Source organism: Schistocerca piceifrons, chromosome 8, assembly GCF_021461385.2.
Source record: "Schistocerca piceifrons isolate TAMUIC-IGC-003096 chromosome 8, iqSchPice1.1, whole genome shotgun sequence".
Lineage (NCBI taxonomy): Eukaryota > Metazoa > Arthropoda > Insecta > Orthoptera > Acrididae > Schistocerca > Schistocerca piceifrons.
In genome coordinates, this window is record NC_060145.1 from 430,488,925 (window position 1) to 430,503,603 (window position 14,679).

The following is a 14,679-nucleotide window of genomic DNA, read 5'->3' on the forward strand; positions in this document are numbered from 1 at the left end:
ATAAAAAGAGCTACACAGTCTTAGGCTATGGAACTAATAGTTCCTTCCTCAGTGATAGGACAGTGGAGGTTAAAAAGGAACAGCGGGTCACTCAGACCCCAAGATGACAAGCACTTACCTATTTGTTCCAAAAGCTAGAATTGTGCAGGAACTTTACATATGTCTATTAGCAATAATGACATTTTGTCTCACCGCCACCTGTGTCTCATTCATATGTGCACAGTAAAATGCAATTTGTGTCCTACTATATCCATTCTTATGCTTAGTGCTGACAATGTGTTTGCAGAGGAGAGCCGAGAGAGGCGCAGGCAGAGGCTGCTGCAGAACTGTGACCTCCCCATCCCAGGGAATGTCAAGCTCACTGCTGCCAAAATCATCGACAATGATTTAAATGATGCTCCAGGGTCTGATACATCTGATTCTGTATCTTCATTGCCACATATAGTACGCAACTCAAAAGATACTGGCCGTGCTGATGGTAAGTTCAACACAAGAGTGCTTTCATAAGAGAAAATTAACATGAAATTGGTTGTGTATTACTGATGCTTTTAACTAGGCATAACAGTAAGTAACAAATGTAATACGTGGCTAGAAAAAAAATTAGAATACCAATTGAGAGAATTAAAATTAATTCAAAATTTATTATAGAAGTGATCCATTTACATATATGGAATGATTACATTTACAGATCAATAGCTCAAGCGGTATCAGGTGTGAAACCATTCTGAAACACCCATATTAGTATGCAGTGTAGCCTCCATAGTCAAATGCAGGCACTGAATCTGGCATACAGTCAGTCACAAAGGTGACAATTACTGTCTTGGCATACATTATTCTACACTTTCTTGATATGTTTACATAGCTCTGCAAGAGTTGTGGGTTGATGAGTCACATGAGTCATTTGTCGTCCTGACATGTCCCATACATGTTTGTTGTTTGGAGACAAGTTCAGAGACTGTGGTGACCAGGGAAGCTGCTGCACATCTTGCGAGCACATTGAGTAGCAAGGGCAGTGTGTGGATAGGTATTATACTGTTAGAACAGCAATTCACCTTCCTGCTGCAAGAAAGGCAGAAGAACTGGTCAAACAACATTCTGCATGTATCGAGCACTCGTAAGTGTTCCCTCCACAAACACTGAATGTGAATGAAAATTGTAGCTAATTACACCCCAGACCATGAGGCCTGATATGAACTGTTAGAGACAGTGCTTGCCATATCTACACTGTACATGTGAACAACCACCACCTTGCATACAAGTAAAATTTGCTTTCATCCCTGAAAATCAAGGCATACTATTCCGTCCTCCAGGTGATCCTCTCACAGCACCAATCGAGCTGTGCACATCAATGCTGTGGCATGAGTGGAAGATGAACTTGAAGTGTGCATGCCTGTAGTCCCACAGTTAGTAATGAGTTTCCAACAACTCAGGTTGGCACTTGTGGGGTCACATTTACTCTTATCAGTGCTGTGGAAGTTGTACGATCTTCCGCTGGTGCTCTTACTATACGACGTTCTTGGTGGGCGTCTGTGCTGCATGGACATCAAGAATCTTGTCTACAAGTGTAAAACACTCATGTATTCACTATTGCCAGCATCACTGCACAACTGATGTGACACATCCAACTAGCATAGCAATTTTATGAAATGACCATCCCACCAACTGAAGAGTAACAGTTTGTCTCCTCTCAGACTTTCCAAGTTGGCTGTAGGAAGCATGAGTATGTCCCCATGGCATGTTGTTTACTTGCTCTACAAGTGTGCACCACACTCATCCTAATGCCCATGGTCATTCCCTTTTAAAAGGTAGACAGTGGATACGCTCTGGAATGCAAGTCTGCTAGTAGCTGATTTTGAAACCATTATCAGAACACACACCATCCCACAGGTGGCATATTCTGCCATCAGATGAAAATCGACATTACCTTTCAAGGTATTCTAATTTTTTTTTCAACAGTGTAGAAAGTAAATCTTCATTCAGTTACTCTGCCCAGATAACAAAGATTTATTTCTTGTGAGAGTATGAGAAAACTCAGTTAATCAGTTCTTATTAAAATTTAAACAAAATATGTTTATTTGAAATTTTATTCTCTTCACATGAAAAATGTAGTGTAAATACTTATCACTGAGTCAGCCACATTAGAGCCACTCATGCTGTGTGGATATTATCCTCATAATTCCAAGATAATGAAGAATTCTCAAGGTGTGCAGAGAAATGTTTCAGCTTTAAGTGTTGCAAGACCGGTGACTTGTTTCCCTCATTCTCACAACAGCTAGGTCCCTCTCATACTGAGGTACGGGTGGAATGCCCCTCCTAATCTCCCCCAGTTGGATCCTCTTTTATCTCTGAGTAAGGAAGATTTGTCTGATGTGATAGAAGAAGAAACAGGAATCAATTTAGAAGAAATAAGGGATTCACTATTAGAATCAGAATTTAAAAGAGCTTTGGAGGACTTAAGATCAAATAAGGCCGAAGGGATAGATAACATTCCATCAGAATTTCTAAAATCGTTGGAGGAAGTAGCAACAAAACAACTATTCATATTGGTGTGTAGAATGTATGAGTGTGGCAATATGCTATCTGACATTCCAAAAAACATCATCCACACAATTCCAAAGATGGCAAGAACTGACAAGTGTGAGAATTAACACACAATCGGATTAACAGCTCATGCATCCAAGTTGCTTACAAGAATAATATACAGATAAATGGAAAAGAAAATTGAGGATACGCTAGATGACCATCAGTTTGGCTTTAGGAAAGGTAAAAGCATGAGAGAGGCAATTCTGACATTTCGGTTAATAATGGAAGCAAGACTAAAGAAAAATCAAGACACGTTCATAGGATTTGCTGATCTGGAAAAAGCATTCGACAATGTAAAATAGTGCAAGATGCTCGAAATTCTGAGAAAAGTAGGGGTAATCTATAGGGAGAGATGGGTCAGAGACAACATCCAAGAGGGAATAATAAGAGTGGACAACCAAGAATGAAGTGCTCATATTAAAAAGGGCCTTTTGCCCCTACTGTCCAATCTGTACATTGAGGAAGCAATTATGGAAATAAAAGAATGGTTCACAAGTGGAATTAAAGTTCAAGGTGAAGGGATATCAGTGATATGATTTGCTGATGACATTGCTATCCTGAATGAAAGTGAAGAAGAATTACATGATCTGTTGAACGGAATGAATAGTCTAATGAGTACAGAATATGGAGTAAGAGTAAATCTAAGGAAGACAAAGGTAATGAGAAGTAGTAGAAATGAGAACGGCAAGAAACTTAACATCAGGATTGATGGTCACAAAGTAGATGAAGTTAAGGAATTCTGCTACCTAGGCAATAAAATAACCAAGGTGTATGGAGCAAGGACAACATCAAAAGCAGACTAGCAATGACAAAAAGGGCATTCTGGCCAAGAGAAGTCTACTAATATCAATTATTGGCCTTAATTTGTGGAAGAAATTTCTGAGAATGTACATCTGCATTGTATGGTAGTGAAACATGGACTGTGGGAAAACCGGAACACAAGAGAATTGAAGCATTTGAGATGTGGTGCTACAGACGAATGTTGAAAACTAGGTGGCCTGATAAGGGAAGGAATGAAGAGGTTCTGCTCAGAGTTGGAGAGGAAAGGAATATGTGGAAAACACTGATAAAGAGAAGGGACAGGATAATAGGACATCTGTTAAGACAGGAGGGAATGACTTCAATGGTACTAGATGGGGGTGTAGAGGGCAAACCTGTAAAGGAAGACAGAGATTGGAATACATCCAGCAAATAACTGAGGATGTAGGTTGCAAGTGCTACTCTGAGATGAAGAAGTTAGTACAGGAGAGGAATTCATGGCAGGCCACATCAAACCAATCAGAAGACTGGTGACCAAAAAAGGAAGGAACTGATATATCTGAAAGCTAAATTTATTGATTTCCTTTCAACTATGTCAGTGGACTGTCATTTTTTATCTGGCAAATAAACAGAAACTCATATCAATCATATACAAACAGAACCTGCAGTTCATAAACCAATAAAGTTTTATCTATTGGTTAGTCGTGAATCACACCTAAAGTATGCAAAATTGTCAGTAGATATCCTTTGTCACCCACACATGATAACAGTTTTATTTTTTGTCAAGTGTAGTGCCTAAATACACAAATCACACACAAAAAACTCATCATACTGCACATACAGTACAATACAGTACAGAATAGTACAGCTATGAACTTTAGAATAAAACAATAAACCATTTAGTTGTGCAAAGATGAAGCACGGTGGAACATCATACTCAGTACATTTACTGTCCTTAAATATTTCACTTTAGGTGTTGCAATTTGAAATAATTGCGTTTTAATGTGAGGTCTAATTCTGTGCTCTTTCTATGTCAGTTTCAACTGTATCTAGCGATGTTTCACTGTTGGGTCGGATGCAACATCGTGACTCAACATATAGCTCTATGTCTGAGAGCACTGAGAGATCTTCTTCATTCAGGGTGAGTCCACTGTATGTCAACATACCTTTAATTCAAATAAATCAATGTTTAGAAATTTATATCTTCTTGCATTTTCATAAAGATTTAATTCCTTTTACCTTTTATGCAAATGTCTGTGTGATAGTGGCAACACGGCACACTAAATTTCTTGGTGTTCAACTTGATCCAAAATTAACATCATAAAATCACACAATAAGAACAAAATGGACTCAACTCAGCTGTTTGATAAGCATACCTAGGACTTTTGTAAGTGGAAAGCTATTGCATAATTCTTATTATGTCTTTTTACACGACTTCTTAACCTATGAAGTATTGTAACCAGAAAACCCAGAGGAATGAGAAGAATTTTTGATACCATGAATCCCACAGACAACGTGAGAAGAAACTAGTCAAACAATGGAAAATCTAGGATGGAATGTAACAATATTAGAGAAGGAAAGTTGCTACTCACCGTATAGTGGAGACGCTGTGTCACAATAGGCACAACAAAAAGATTCACACAATTGTAGCTTTCAACCACTAAGGCCTTTGTCAACACTAGACACACACACACACACACACACACACACACACAAACGCAACCGTAAGTTCAGTTGTCTGAGACTGCAGATGTGTGTGCAAGTTGCATTTGCGTAAGTGTGTGTGTGTGTGTGTGTGTGTGTGTGTGTGTGTGTGTGTGTGTGTGTGTGTGTGTCTAGTGTTGACAAAGCTATAATTGTGTGAATCTTTTTGTTGTGCCTACTGCGACTCAGCATCTCCGCTATATGGTGAGTAGCAACTTTCCTTCTCTAATATCGTTGAGAAGAAACTAACAAACATTATCGTTATAAATTACCATTATCTTGTCCTCATGATGTCTGCAACAGGTGGCTGAAGAGTATTTCTAACCTCTTCACATCGTATTGGTTCTTGAAACTTTATAAGCAGGCTTTTGGTGCCATTCTCCCACATATAAGTTCTATACAATTTGCTGATTCTATCTGGTATGGATGCTGCACAGTTGAGCAGTATTCTAATATAGGACACAGCAATGATTTGTATGCTGTCTGCTTTGTAGGCGGACTGCATATTCCCAGTTTCTTGTAAACGAAATGAAATTTGTCTCCTATGTTGTATATCGTAGAGCATATGTGATCATTCCATGTCATACCACCACAAATTGTTACTCCCAGGTACTTGTATAAGTTGACTGATTCTAACTGTTAACAACTGATATTATAGCCAGGGGGATACTATGTTTTTCTTTTTCTTTAGTTTTTCAATTTTTGAACAGCATAATTTTACATTTCTGTACATTTAAAACAAGGTGCTGATATTTTCAGCATTCTGAACTTATATCAAGATCTGATTTAATATTTGTGCAGCTCCATTATAGATAACTGCATTATCTGCAATAAGTCTGAGGTAACTATTAATATTGTCTTTCAGGTCATCAGTACAGAACATGAACAACAAGGGTCCCAAAACACTTCTCTGAGGAACACCCAAAGTTACTTCCACATCTTTCAATGACTCTCCATCCAAGATGACATGCTGCATATTCCCTAGCATGAAATCTTCAATCAAGACCCTCCCTCCCTCCTTTCCTTCCTCTCTCTCTCTCTCTCTCTCTCTCTCTCTCTCTCTCTCTCTCTCTCTCACACACACACACACACACACACACACACACACACACACACACACACACACAAATACCAAGGCTTTTTTGACAGCACTTTGTTGGCTTCTGTGTTGATGAAGATAACATGAAATGATGAGGACAACACACACACACCCTATCCCCAGGTAAACAAAATCTCCAACCCGGCTGGGAATCGAACCCAGGACCCCACAATCTATAGGAATAATGCCAACTACTGAACCACAAGGTCCAGACAAATTTAGTTCATTCCTCGTATAGCCACAGTTTTCTTACTACACATTGGTTAAGTTCTGAGTCAAATGCTTTTCGGAAGTCAAGAATACTGTATCCATCTGATTGACTTCATCAGTGGGATCTATTGCTACTTGTAGTTATGATTCATGCAGCCCTTTTTTGTAACTTAAATATTGTTTGTCTGTTCTTACAAACCTAATTTTTCCAATCATTTGTTGGATGATTAAAGAAAGTATCCCCCAATGATGAAAGTGTGATTGTTGGACCTTAGTACTGGTGAACAGAGTATTTTTCTGTTGTTTACAGCTACATTTTGGAATCAGTCTGATGGTTGATAGCAAGATCGAGTTGCACTTTTATGCCCACCATTGATAGCGAGTCTTGCCCAAGGAATTTCACATGCAGCTTTAGTTTCTTATCTCAGTGGATTTGAATTTCTTGTATTCTGTGGCAAATCAACCAACTCTTATTTTAATACTTTATTTTATTAAAGGAAGAATAATGTGCAGAACAGCCAGTGCTCTTTGCCAGCTGAATCCAGCAACTGTTAATTACCGAAAAGTTAAAGTGCACTTATGGTGTAGATGGCTCTCCCACTGCTTGCTGCTGTTGGCAGTTAATTTCCATTCATTGTAACCAATTGGGTGATAGTACACAGTAACCAATGAGAAATGCTGAATCTAACAACTTGTTTCAGCAGAGAATGCAAACTGATTACTTTTGTCTTTAATGTGAATGGCTGACTGTTATTAATCTGGCTCTTACGGACTATAAAATTGGTTACTTTTTTTATATGGTGAACCCAATGAATGTGGCTGGAGGAAAACTAGCTGTGGTAATGGAGTGATATGTAGCGTAGCCTGAGGTCTAGTTTAGGTTGAAATGTTGCAGGTTATTTGTAAGTTGATGAAGACAATAAAGTCAAATAAAGTCAATAATGTCAAAATGACATTTACATTCTTCCTTTAATAAAATAAAGTATTAAAATAAAAGGTGGTTTATTTCCCACAGTATACAAGAAATTCAAATCCACTGAGATAAGAAACTAAAGCTGCATGTGAATGTAAGAAAACTTGTTTTAGTAACAGACTGAAGTGTAGCTTAGCCCGAAGTATAGTTTAGGCTGAAGTGTTACAGTTTGGATGTGAGCTGGTGAAGCCACTGAATATGACTGGAGGAAAACTCGCTGTGGCAACAGACTGATCCCAATGGTCCTTTTGAAAGCTTTTTGGGTTATTTTCAAAAGTCCCAATTTCTGAGGTTGTGGTTATGCAGGAACCTAAGGGTACAATTTAAATTTTATGGAATTTTCGGTTTTGTGTGGCAGTATCAACATATTCCATTATGCTGCTAAGTAACTTCATGCACTCATCATTGTGATGACATTTACTGGATACCATTTTCTCCTTGGTTCTGCCATCTTGTCTAAGTGTATAACTTGTCATTGCTCATGTTTGCTTCCCTTCATTCACCATGCAAGCAGTCGCCAACTGCAGGATGCAATGCAAGAGAAAGTGATGCTGTAAGTACACCTTTACATTGGCAACAAAACGCAGTGCTGATACTCTAGTCTTTTAGCCTTCAACTTTGTACTCTCTCATTGTGCCTGTAAAAAGAGAACTGTTTAGGTAGTGTGTGAGTTATCACATTGGGTTCTATTATACTTTCCTGGTAAATCTGCTACAGATACAATTCTGAATGGTTGCATTGCAACTTCATTACATAATATCATTAAGAACTACATGAAGAATTTATTCTTACAGGTGATATTAACATTATCAAAAACTGAAAAGTAATAAAAAGCACATTGCTGCATGCTGTCTCAGAAATTATGACTTCTTGCTTGGTTATTACAATCACTAAAGACTGGAAGTTACCATACAATTCACTGTAAATGGATATTATACTGCAGCACATCCGAAGAATACTTTGTCTTTTTCACTTGTACTTGCCATTTATCAATGGCAAATGAAGAGTTTTGATTCAGGAGAATTCTTGACTATTGTTTTAGCTATTTTCCCAGTTTGAGGTCAATACCCATATGCAAGATGTGTAGGGTTCACATAGAAGGGGATGTTGCCAACTATCCTTTATACCTGATATGTCCTTCTGTTATTGTAATACCATATACTGCAATTAAGACTGTATTGTAAATGTTTACTTTATGCCTCTTTCAAAAGCAATAATACTGCAGAATATCTGTTATGTCATCTCTGGGAGTATGGTAAGTCATAAATAAAGTTTTCAGATTCTTCTGTTAGTTATGTACTGTGAGTTTTATTCATAGTAGATAGAGGACTGTTTTGGTGAATTTAAGAAATTTGGTATGAAAACTTGCAAATGTTTTAACAATTAAATAGCACTTACATTGCTATTGACTCGAAATTTACAAATAATATGTTATGAAAAATATTGTTGCAGAGTGTTTCAACAATTACCAGCAAGGAATCAAATGGCAGTGCAACAGATCTGAATAGTCCACAGATAAAACTAATATTACAGTACTTATCAGCTGAGGATGGTGGAACAGGCAAACTTACAATCTGTATAAAGGTAAAGTTGCTGAAAGGATGTCAAAACTTTAATATTACAGTTGCTTGCTTATTTCAACAGAGGATGCAAACGGATTACTTTTTGTCTTTAATGTAAATAGCTTGAGACTGACTGTTATTAATCTGGCTCTTATGGACTATAAAATTGGTTACATTTTTTTATATGGTGAACCCAATGAATGTGGCTGGAGAAAAACTGGCTGTGGTAATGGACTGATCTGAAGCATAGCCTGAGGTCTAATTTAGGTTGAAATGTTGCAGGTTCTTAGAATTCATTATATCAATGTAGAAATGGTAATAACAGATAGAAAAAAAGTGGAGCTAATGGTCTGACACAGGCATGGAAAAATATGACTACATTTTATGGCAATTTGTCACTGCAGTGATGGTGCCACCAACACTATTGCAAATCATATGCTGATGAATATGGGCCAGCCATATTTCTGAGAGATAAGGTTGATAAATGTTTTATTCCACCTTTGAGCATATTTACATGCAATTGGTGTCGTTAGTGTTAACACAAAATAATATCAACAGTAATAATAATATAAATTTGGACAAATGGCATTAAATATAATACAATAATCGAAGATGGATACAATGCATATTTATGCAAATGTCAATAAAAATAAAAAGTTTCCTAACAGATCAATCACAAGATAAATGAACTACATAGTTCAGTGAATGACCAATAAATAATCAAACAGATAATTAACAATAAGTAGATGAAACAGTAATAAAATAGTTGCACAGTGTGGCATATGTATAGTTTGCAGTTACTTCATTGTTCATTTTCGTAAGGAAAGTGGGTCATTTGTTACATACTCAAGGAACACTTGGATGGTTATCAAAGGGCTTCTGGTGCTGTCCTCATGGATTAGAACATGTTCATATAGCCAAAACAGACCTGTTTTTGTATTTCTCTGTAGATGTTTTCTTCTTGCTCCTGTGCCACTTTACTTCATTACAATGACTGCAAGTATTTTCAAGCTTAATTTGAAATAAGCAAAATACTGTTTGGTTGCGTCAGCCTCAATCTCTACACGGATCATTCACTGTGTCTTCTTTCCTGATTTTAAATCACCATCATTAACTTGTATGTAAAACTTTCCTTCTCCCGATGCAGTAATGGGAACGCTGATGATTGACTGTCCCAGTTTAGTAAATAACAGTCAGATAAAGATTAAAAGAAAGCATTTAACAAAATTTTAGGTACAGCTCTAGATTTAGAAGAAGATGTGTACTATTGCTGTACCAGTATTTGAAGCCTTTACTAGTAGTTGAACCTGCAGAGTGTTGAAGTTATTATGGCTAAATACTAGTGACATTATTAATAGAATATTATTATTTAAATGCCATGTAAAGCTTATTTTAATTGATTCCTTTAGTAATTAAACTTGGAATTGCAAACTTCTGGTAACAAAAGTCATACTGGTGGGAAGTGCACTTTAAAGAGAGACAACAAACTTTTTTATGAATCACCAGTTTCTAGTATCTAATGCGGAGTCCCCATCCCATTGTAATCAGTATACTGTCTGTCATATTGATACTGCCTTCACCTACATTTACAAGATATTCAATACCATATTTCAAAATCTTAGTGGGTCATGGGAGAGGTGGTTAATGAACTAAATTTTTGAAAGAAGTTCACTTACTTAGGTATAAAGTCCAAATTTATTTTTATTTATTTCATGATTGTGGATTACAGAACTGGGAGTGATGCCAGGTGCTACTGTGGCCTGTGTAAACATTTATAGTCTGTAAGTGTATAGCTCAACTACTGTCGCAAACAGTAAGCAGCTACATAGCCCAAAATGTGGCCATGATTTATGCTACTAGAAATATTATGAAACAATATTGTTGAGGTATATTTTCAGCAATATGCAGTTTGATTTGCTTATCTACACACACTTGAAGACACTGACAACATTAGGAAAAGGATAGTTGTTACTCACCACATAGCAGAGATGCTGAGTTGCAGATAGGCACAACAAAAAAACAAAGCTTTCGGCCAAATATGCCTTCATTGGAATAGACAACACACACTCACACAAATGCAACTCACACACACACACACACACACACACACACACACACACACACACTGGTGCAAATGCAACTCACAAGTACATAATCACAGTTTCCATTGTGTGTGAGTTGCATTGAATGTGTGTGTGTGTGTGTGTGTGTGTGGGGGGGGGGGGGGGGGGGTAGTTCTGACGAAGACTTGTTTTGTTGGGCTGAAAGCTTTGTTTGGCAGTCTTGTGTCTATCTCTGCTATATGGTAACAACTATCCTTGTCATAATGTTGTCATTATTCTATTCTGGATTTTCCTTTGTTCACTTGAAGACATTGTTAGAATGACTGTAGGGAAATTCATATTACAATGATTGTATTGAAATTCATATATTACCCTTAGTATAGGCAATAGGTATTTTAATAACTAATATCCCTTGAAAAATAGTTTTTTTTTTGGTCATCAGTCTACTGACTGGTTTGATGCGGCCCGCCATGAATTCCTTTCCTGTACTAACCTCTTCACCTCAGAGTAGCACTTGCAACCTGTGTCCTCATTATTTGCTTGACGTATTCCAATTCTGTCTTCCTCTACAGTTTTTGCCCTCTACAGCTCCCTCTAGTACCATGGAAGTCATTCCCTCATGTCTTAGCAGATGTCCTATCATCATGTCCCTTCTCCTTATCAGTGTTTTCCACATATTCCTTTCCTCTCCGATTCTGCATAGAACCTCCTCATTCCTTACCTTATCAGTCCACCTAATTTTCAACATTCGTCTAGAGCACCACATCTCAAATGCTTCGATTCTCTTCTGTTCCGGTTTTCCCACAGTCCATGTTTCACTACCATACAATGCTGTACTCCAGACGTACATCCTCAGAAATTTCTTCCTCAAATTAAGGCCAGTATTTGATATTAGTAGACTTCTCTTGGCCAGAAATGCCTTTTTTGTCATAGCGAGTCTGCTTTTGATGTCCTCCTTGCTCCATCCGTCATTGGTTATTTTACTGCCTAGGTAGCAGAATTCCTTAACTTCATTGACTTCGTGACCATCAATCCTGATGTTAAGTTTCTCGCTGTTCTCATTTCTACTACTTCTCATTACCTTCGTCTTTCTCCGATTTACTCTCAAACCATACTGTGTACTCAGTAGACTGTTCATTCCGTTCAGCAGATCATTTAATTCTTCTTCACTTTCACTCAGGATAGCAATGTCATCAGCGAATCGTATCATTGATATCCTTTCACCTTGTATTTTAATTCCACTCCTGAACCCTTCTTTTATTTTCATCATTGCTTCCTCGATGTACAGATTGAAGAGTAGGGGCGAAAGGCTACAGCCTTGTCTTACACCCTTCTTATAATGAGCACTTCGTTCTTGATCGTCCTCTCTTATTATTCCCTCTTGGTTGTTGTACATATTGTATATGACCCGTCTCTCCCTATAGCTTACCCCTACTTTTTTCAGAATCTCGAACAGCTTGCACCATTTTATATTGTCGAATGCTTTTTCCAGGTCGACAAATCCTATGAAAGTGTCTTCATTTTTCTTTAGCCTTGCTTCCATTATTAGCCGTAACATCAGAATTGCCTCTCTCGTCCCTTTACTTTTCCTAAAGCCAAACTGATCGTCACCTAGCGCATTCTCAATTTTCTTTTCCATTCTTCTGTATATTATTCTTGTAAGCAGCTTCAATGCATGAGCTGTTAAGCTGATTGTGCGATAATTCTCGCACTTGTTAGCTCTTGCCGTCTTCGGAATTGTGTGGATGATGCTTTTCCGAAAGTCAGATGGTATATCGCCAGACTCATTTATTCTACACACCAACGTGAATAGTCGTTTTGTTGCTACTTCCCCCAATGATTTTAGAAATTCTGATGGAATTTTATCTATCCCTTCTGCCTTATTTGACTGTAAGTCCTTCAAAGCTCTTTTAAATTCTGATTCTAATACTGGATCCCCTATCTCTTCTAAATCGACTCCTGTTTCTTCTATCACATTAGACAAATCTTCACCCTCATAGAGGCTTTCAATGTATTCTTTCCACCTATCTGCTCTCTCCTCTGCATTTAACAGTTGAATTCCTGTTGCACTCTTAATGTTACCACCATTGCTTTTAATGTCACCAAAGGTTGTTTTGACTTTCCTGTATGCTGAGTCTGTCCTTCCGACAATCATATCTTTTTCAATCTCTTCACATTTTTCCTGCAGCCATTTCGTCTTAGCTTCCCTGCACTTCCTATTTATTTCATTCCTCAGCGACTTGTATTTCTGTATTCCTGATTTTCCCGGAACATGTTTGTACTTCCTCCTTTCGTCAATCAACTGAAGTATTCCTTCTGTTACCCATGGTTTCTTTGCAGCTACCTTCTTTGTACCTATGTTTTCCTTCTCAACTTCTTGATGGCCCTTTTTAGAGATGTCCATTCCTCTTCAACTGTACTGCCTACTGCGCTATTCCTTATTGCTGTATCTATAGCGTTAGAGAACTTCAAACGTCTCTCGTCATTCCTTAGTACTTCCGTATCCCACTTCTTTGCGTATTGATTCTTCCTGACTAATGTCTTGAACTTCAGCGTACTCTTCATCACTACTACACTCCTGGAAATGGAAAAAAGAACACATTGACACCGGTGTGTCAGACCCACCATACTTGCTCCGGATACTGCGAGAGGGCTGTACAAGCAATGATCACACGCACGGCACAGCGGACACACCAGGAACCGCGGTGTTGGCCGTCAAATGGCGCTAGCTGCGCAGCATTTGTGCACCGCCGCCGTCAGTGTCAGCTAGTTTGCCGTGGCATACGGAGCTCCATCGCAGTCTTTAACACTGGTAGCATGCCGCGACAGCGTGGACGTGAACCGTATGTGCAGTTGACGGACTTTGAGCGAGGGCGTATAGTGGGCATGCGGGAGGCCGGGTGGACGTACCGCCGAATTGCTCAACACGTGGGGCGTGAGGTCTCCACAGTACATCGATGTTGTCGCCAGTGGTCGGCGGAAGGTGCACGTGCCCGTCGACCTGGGACCGGACCGCAGCGACGCACGGATGCACGCCAAGACCGTAGGACCCTACGCAGTGCCGTAGGGGACCGCACCGCCACTTCCCAGCAAATTAGGGACACTGTTGCTCCTGGGGTATCGGCGAGGACCATTCGCAACCGTCTCCATGAAGCTGGGCTACGGTCCCGCACACCGTTAGCTCGTCTTCCGCTCACGCCCCAACATCGTGCAGCCCGCCTCCAGTGGTGTCGCGACAGGCGTGAATGGAGGGACGAATGGAGACGTGTCGTCTTCAGCGATGAGAGTCGCTTCTGCCTTGGTGCCAATGATGGTCATATGCGTGTTTGGCGCCGTGCAGGTGAGCGCCACAATCAGGACTGCATACGACCGAGGCACACAGGGCCAACACCCGGCATCATGGTGTGGGGAGCGATCTCCTACACTGGCCGTACACCACTGGTGATCGTCGAGGGGACACTGAATAGTGCACGGTACATCCAAACCGTCATCGAACCCATCGTTCTACCATTCCTAGACCGGCAAGGGAACTTGCTGTTCCAACAGGACAATGCATGTCCGCATGTATCCCGTGCCACCCAACGTGCTCTAGAAGGTGTAAGTCAGCTACCCTGGCCAGCAAGATCTCCATATCTGTCCCCCATTGAGCATGTTTGGGACTGGATGAAGCGTCGTCTCACGCGGTCTGCACGTCCAGCACGAACGCTGGTCCAACTGAGGCGCCAG

At 39.4% G+C, this 14,679-nt stretch overlaps 1 protein-coding gene across 1 annotated transcript in view; it reads left to right on the plus strand.

Annotated features, from left to right (window-relative positions):
* LOC124711659 (synaptotagmin-5-like) overlaps positions 1-14,679 on the plus strand; it is a 286,120-nt gene that overhangs the window by 216,340 nt on the left and 55,101 nt on the right. Inside the window, exons 3-5 of the mRNA XM_047241847.1 lie at positions 287-478; positions 4,380-4,483; positions 8,781-8,912. Of these exons, the coding sequence (XP_047097803.1) occupies positions 287-478; positions 4,380-4,483; positions 8,781-8,912 (428 nt within the window). The remainder of the gene's footprint in view (positions 1-286; positions 479-4,379; positions 4,484-8,780; positions 8,913-14,679) is intronic.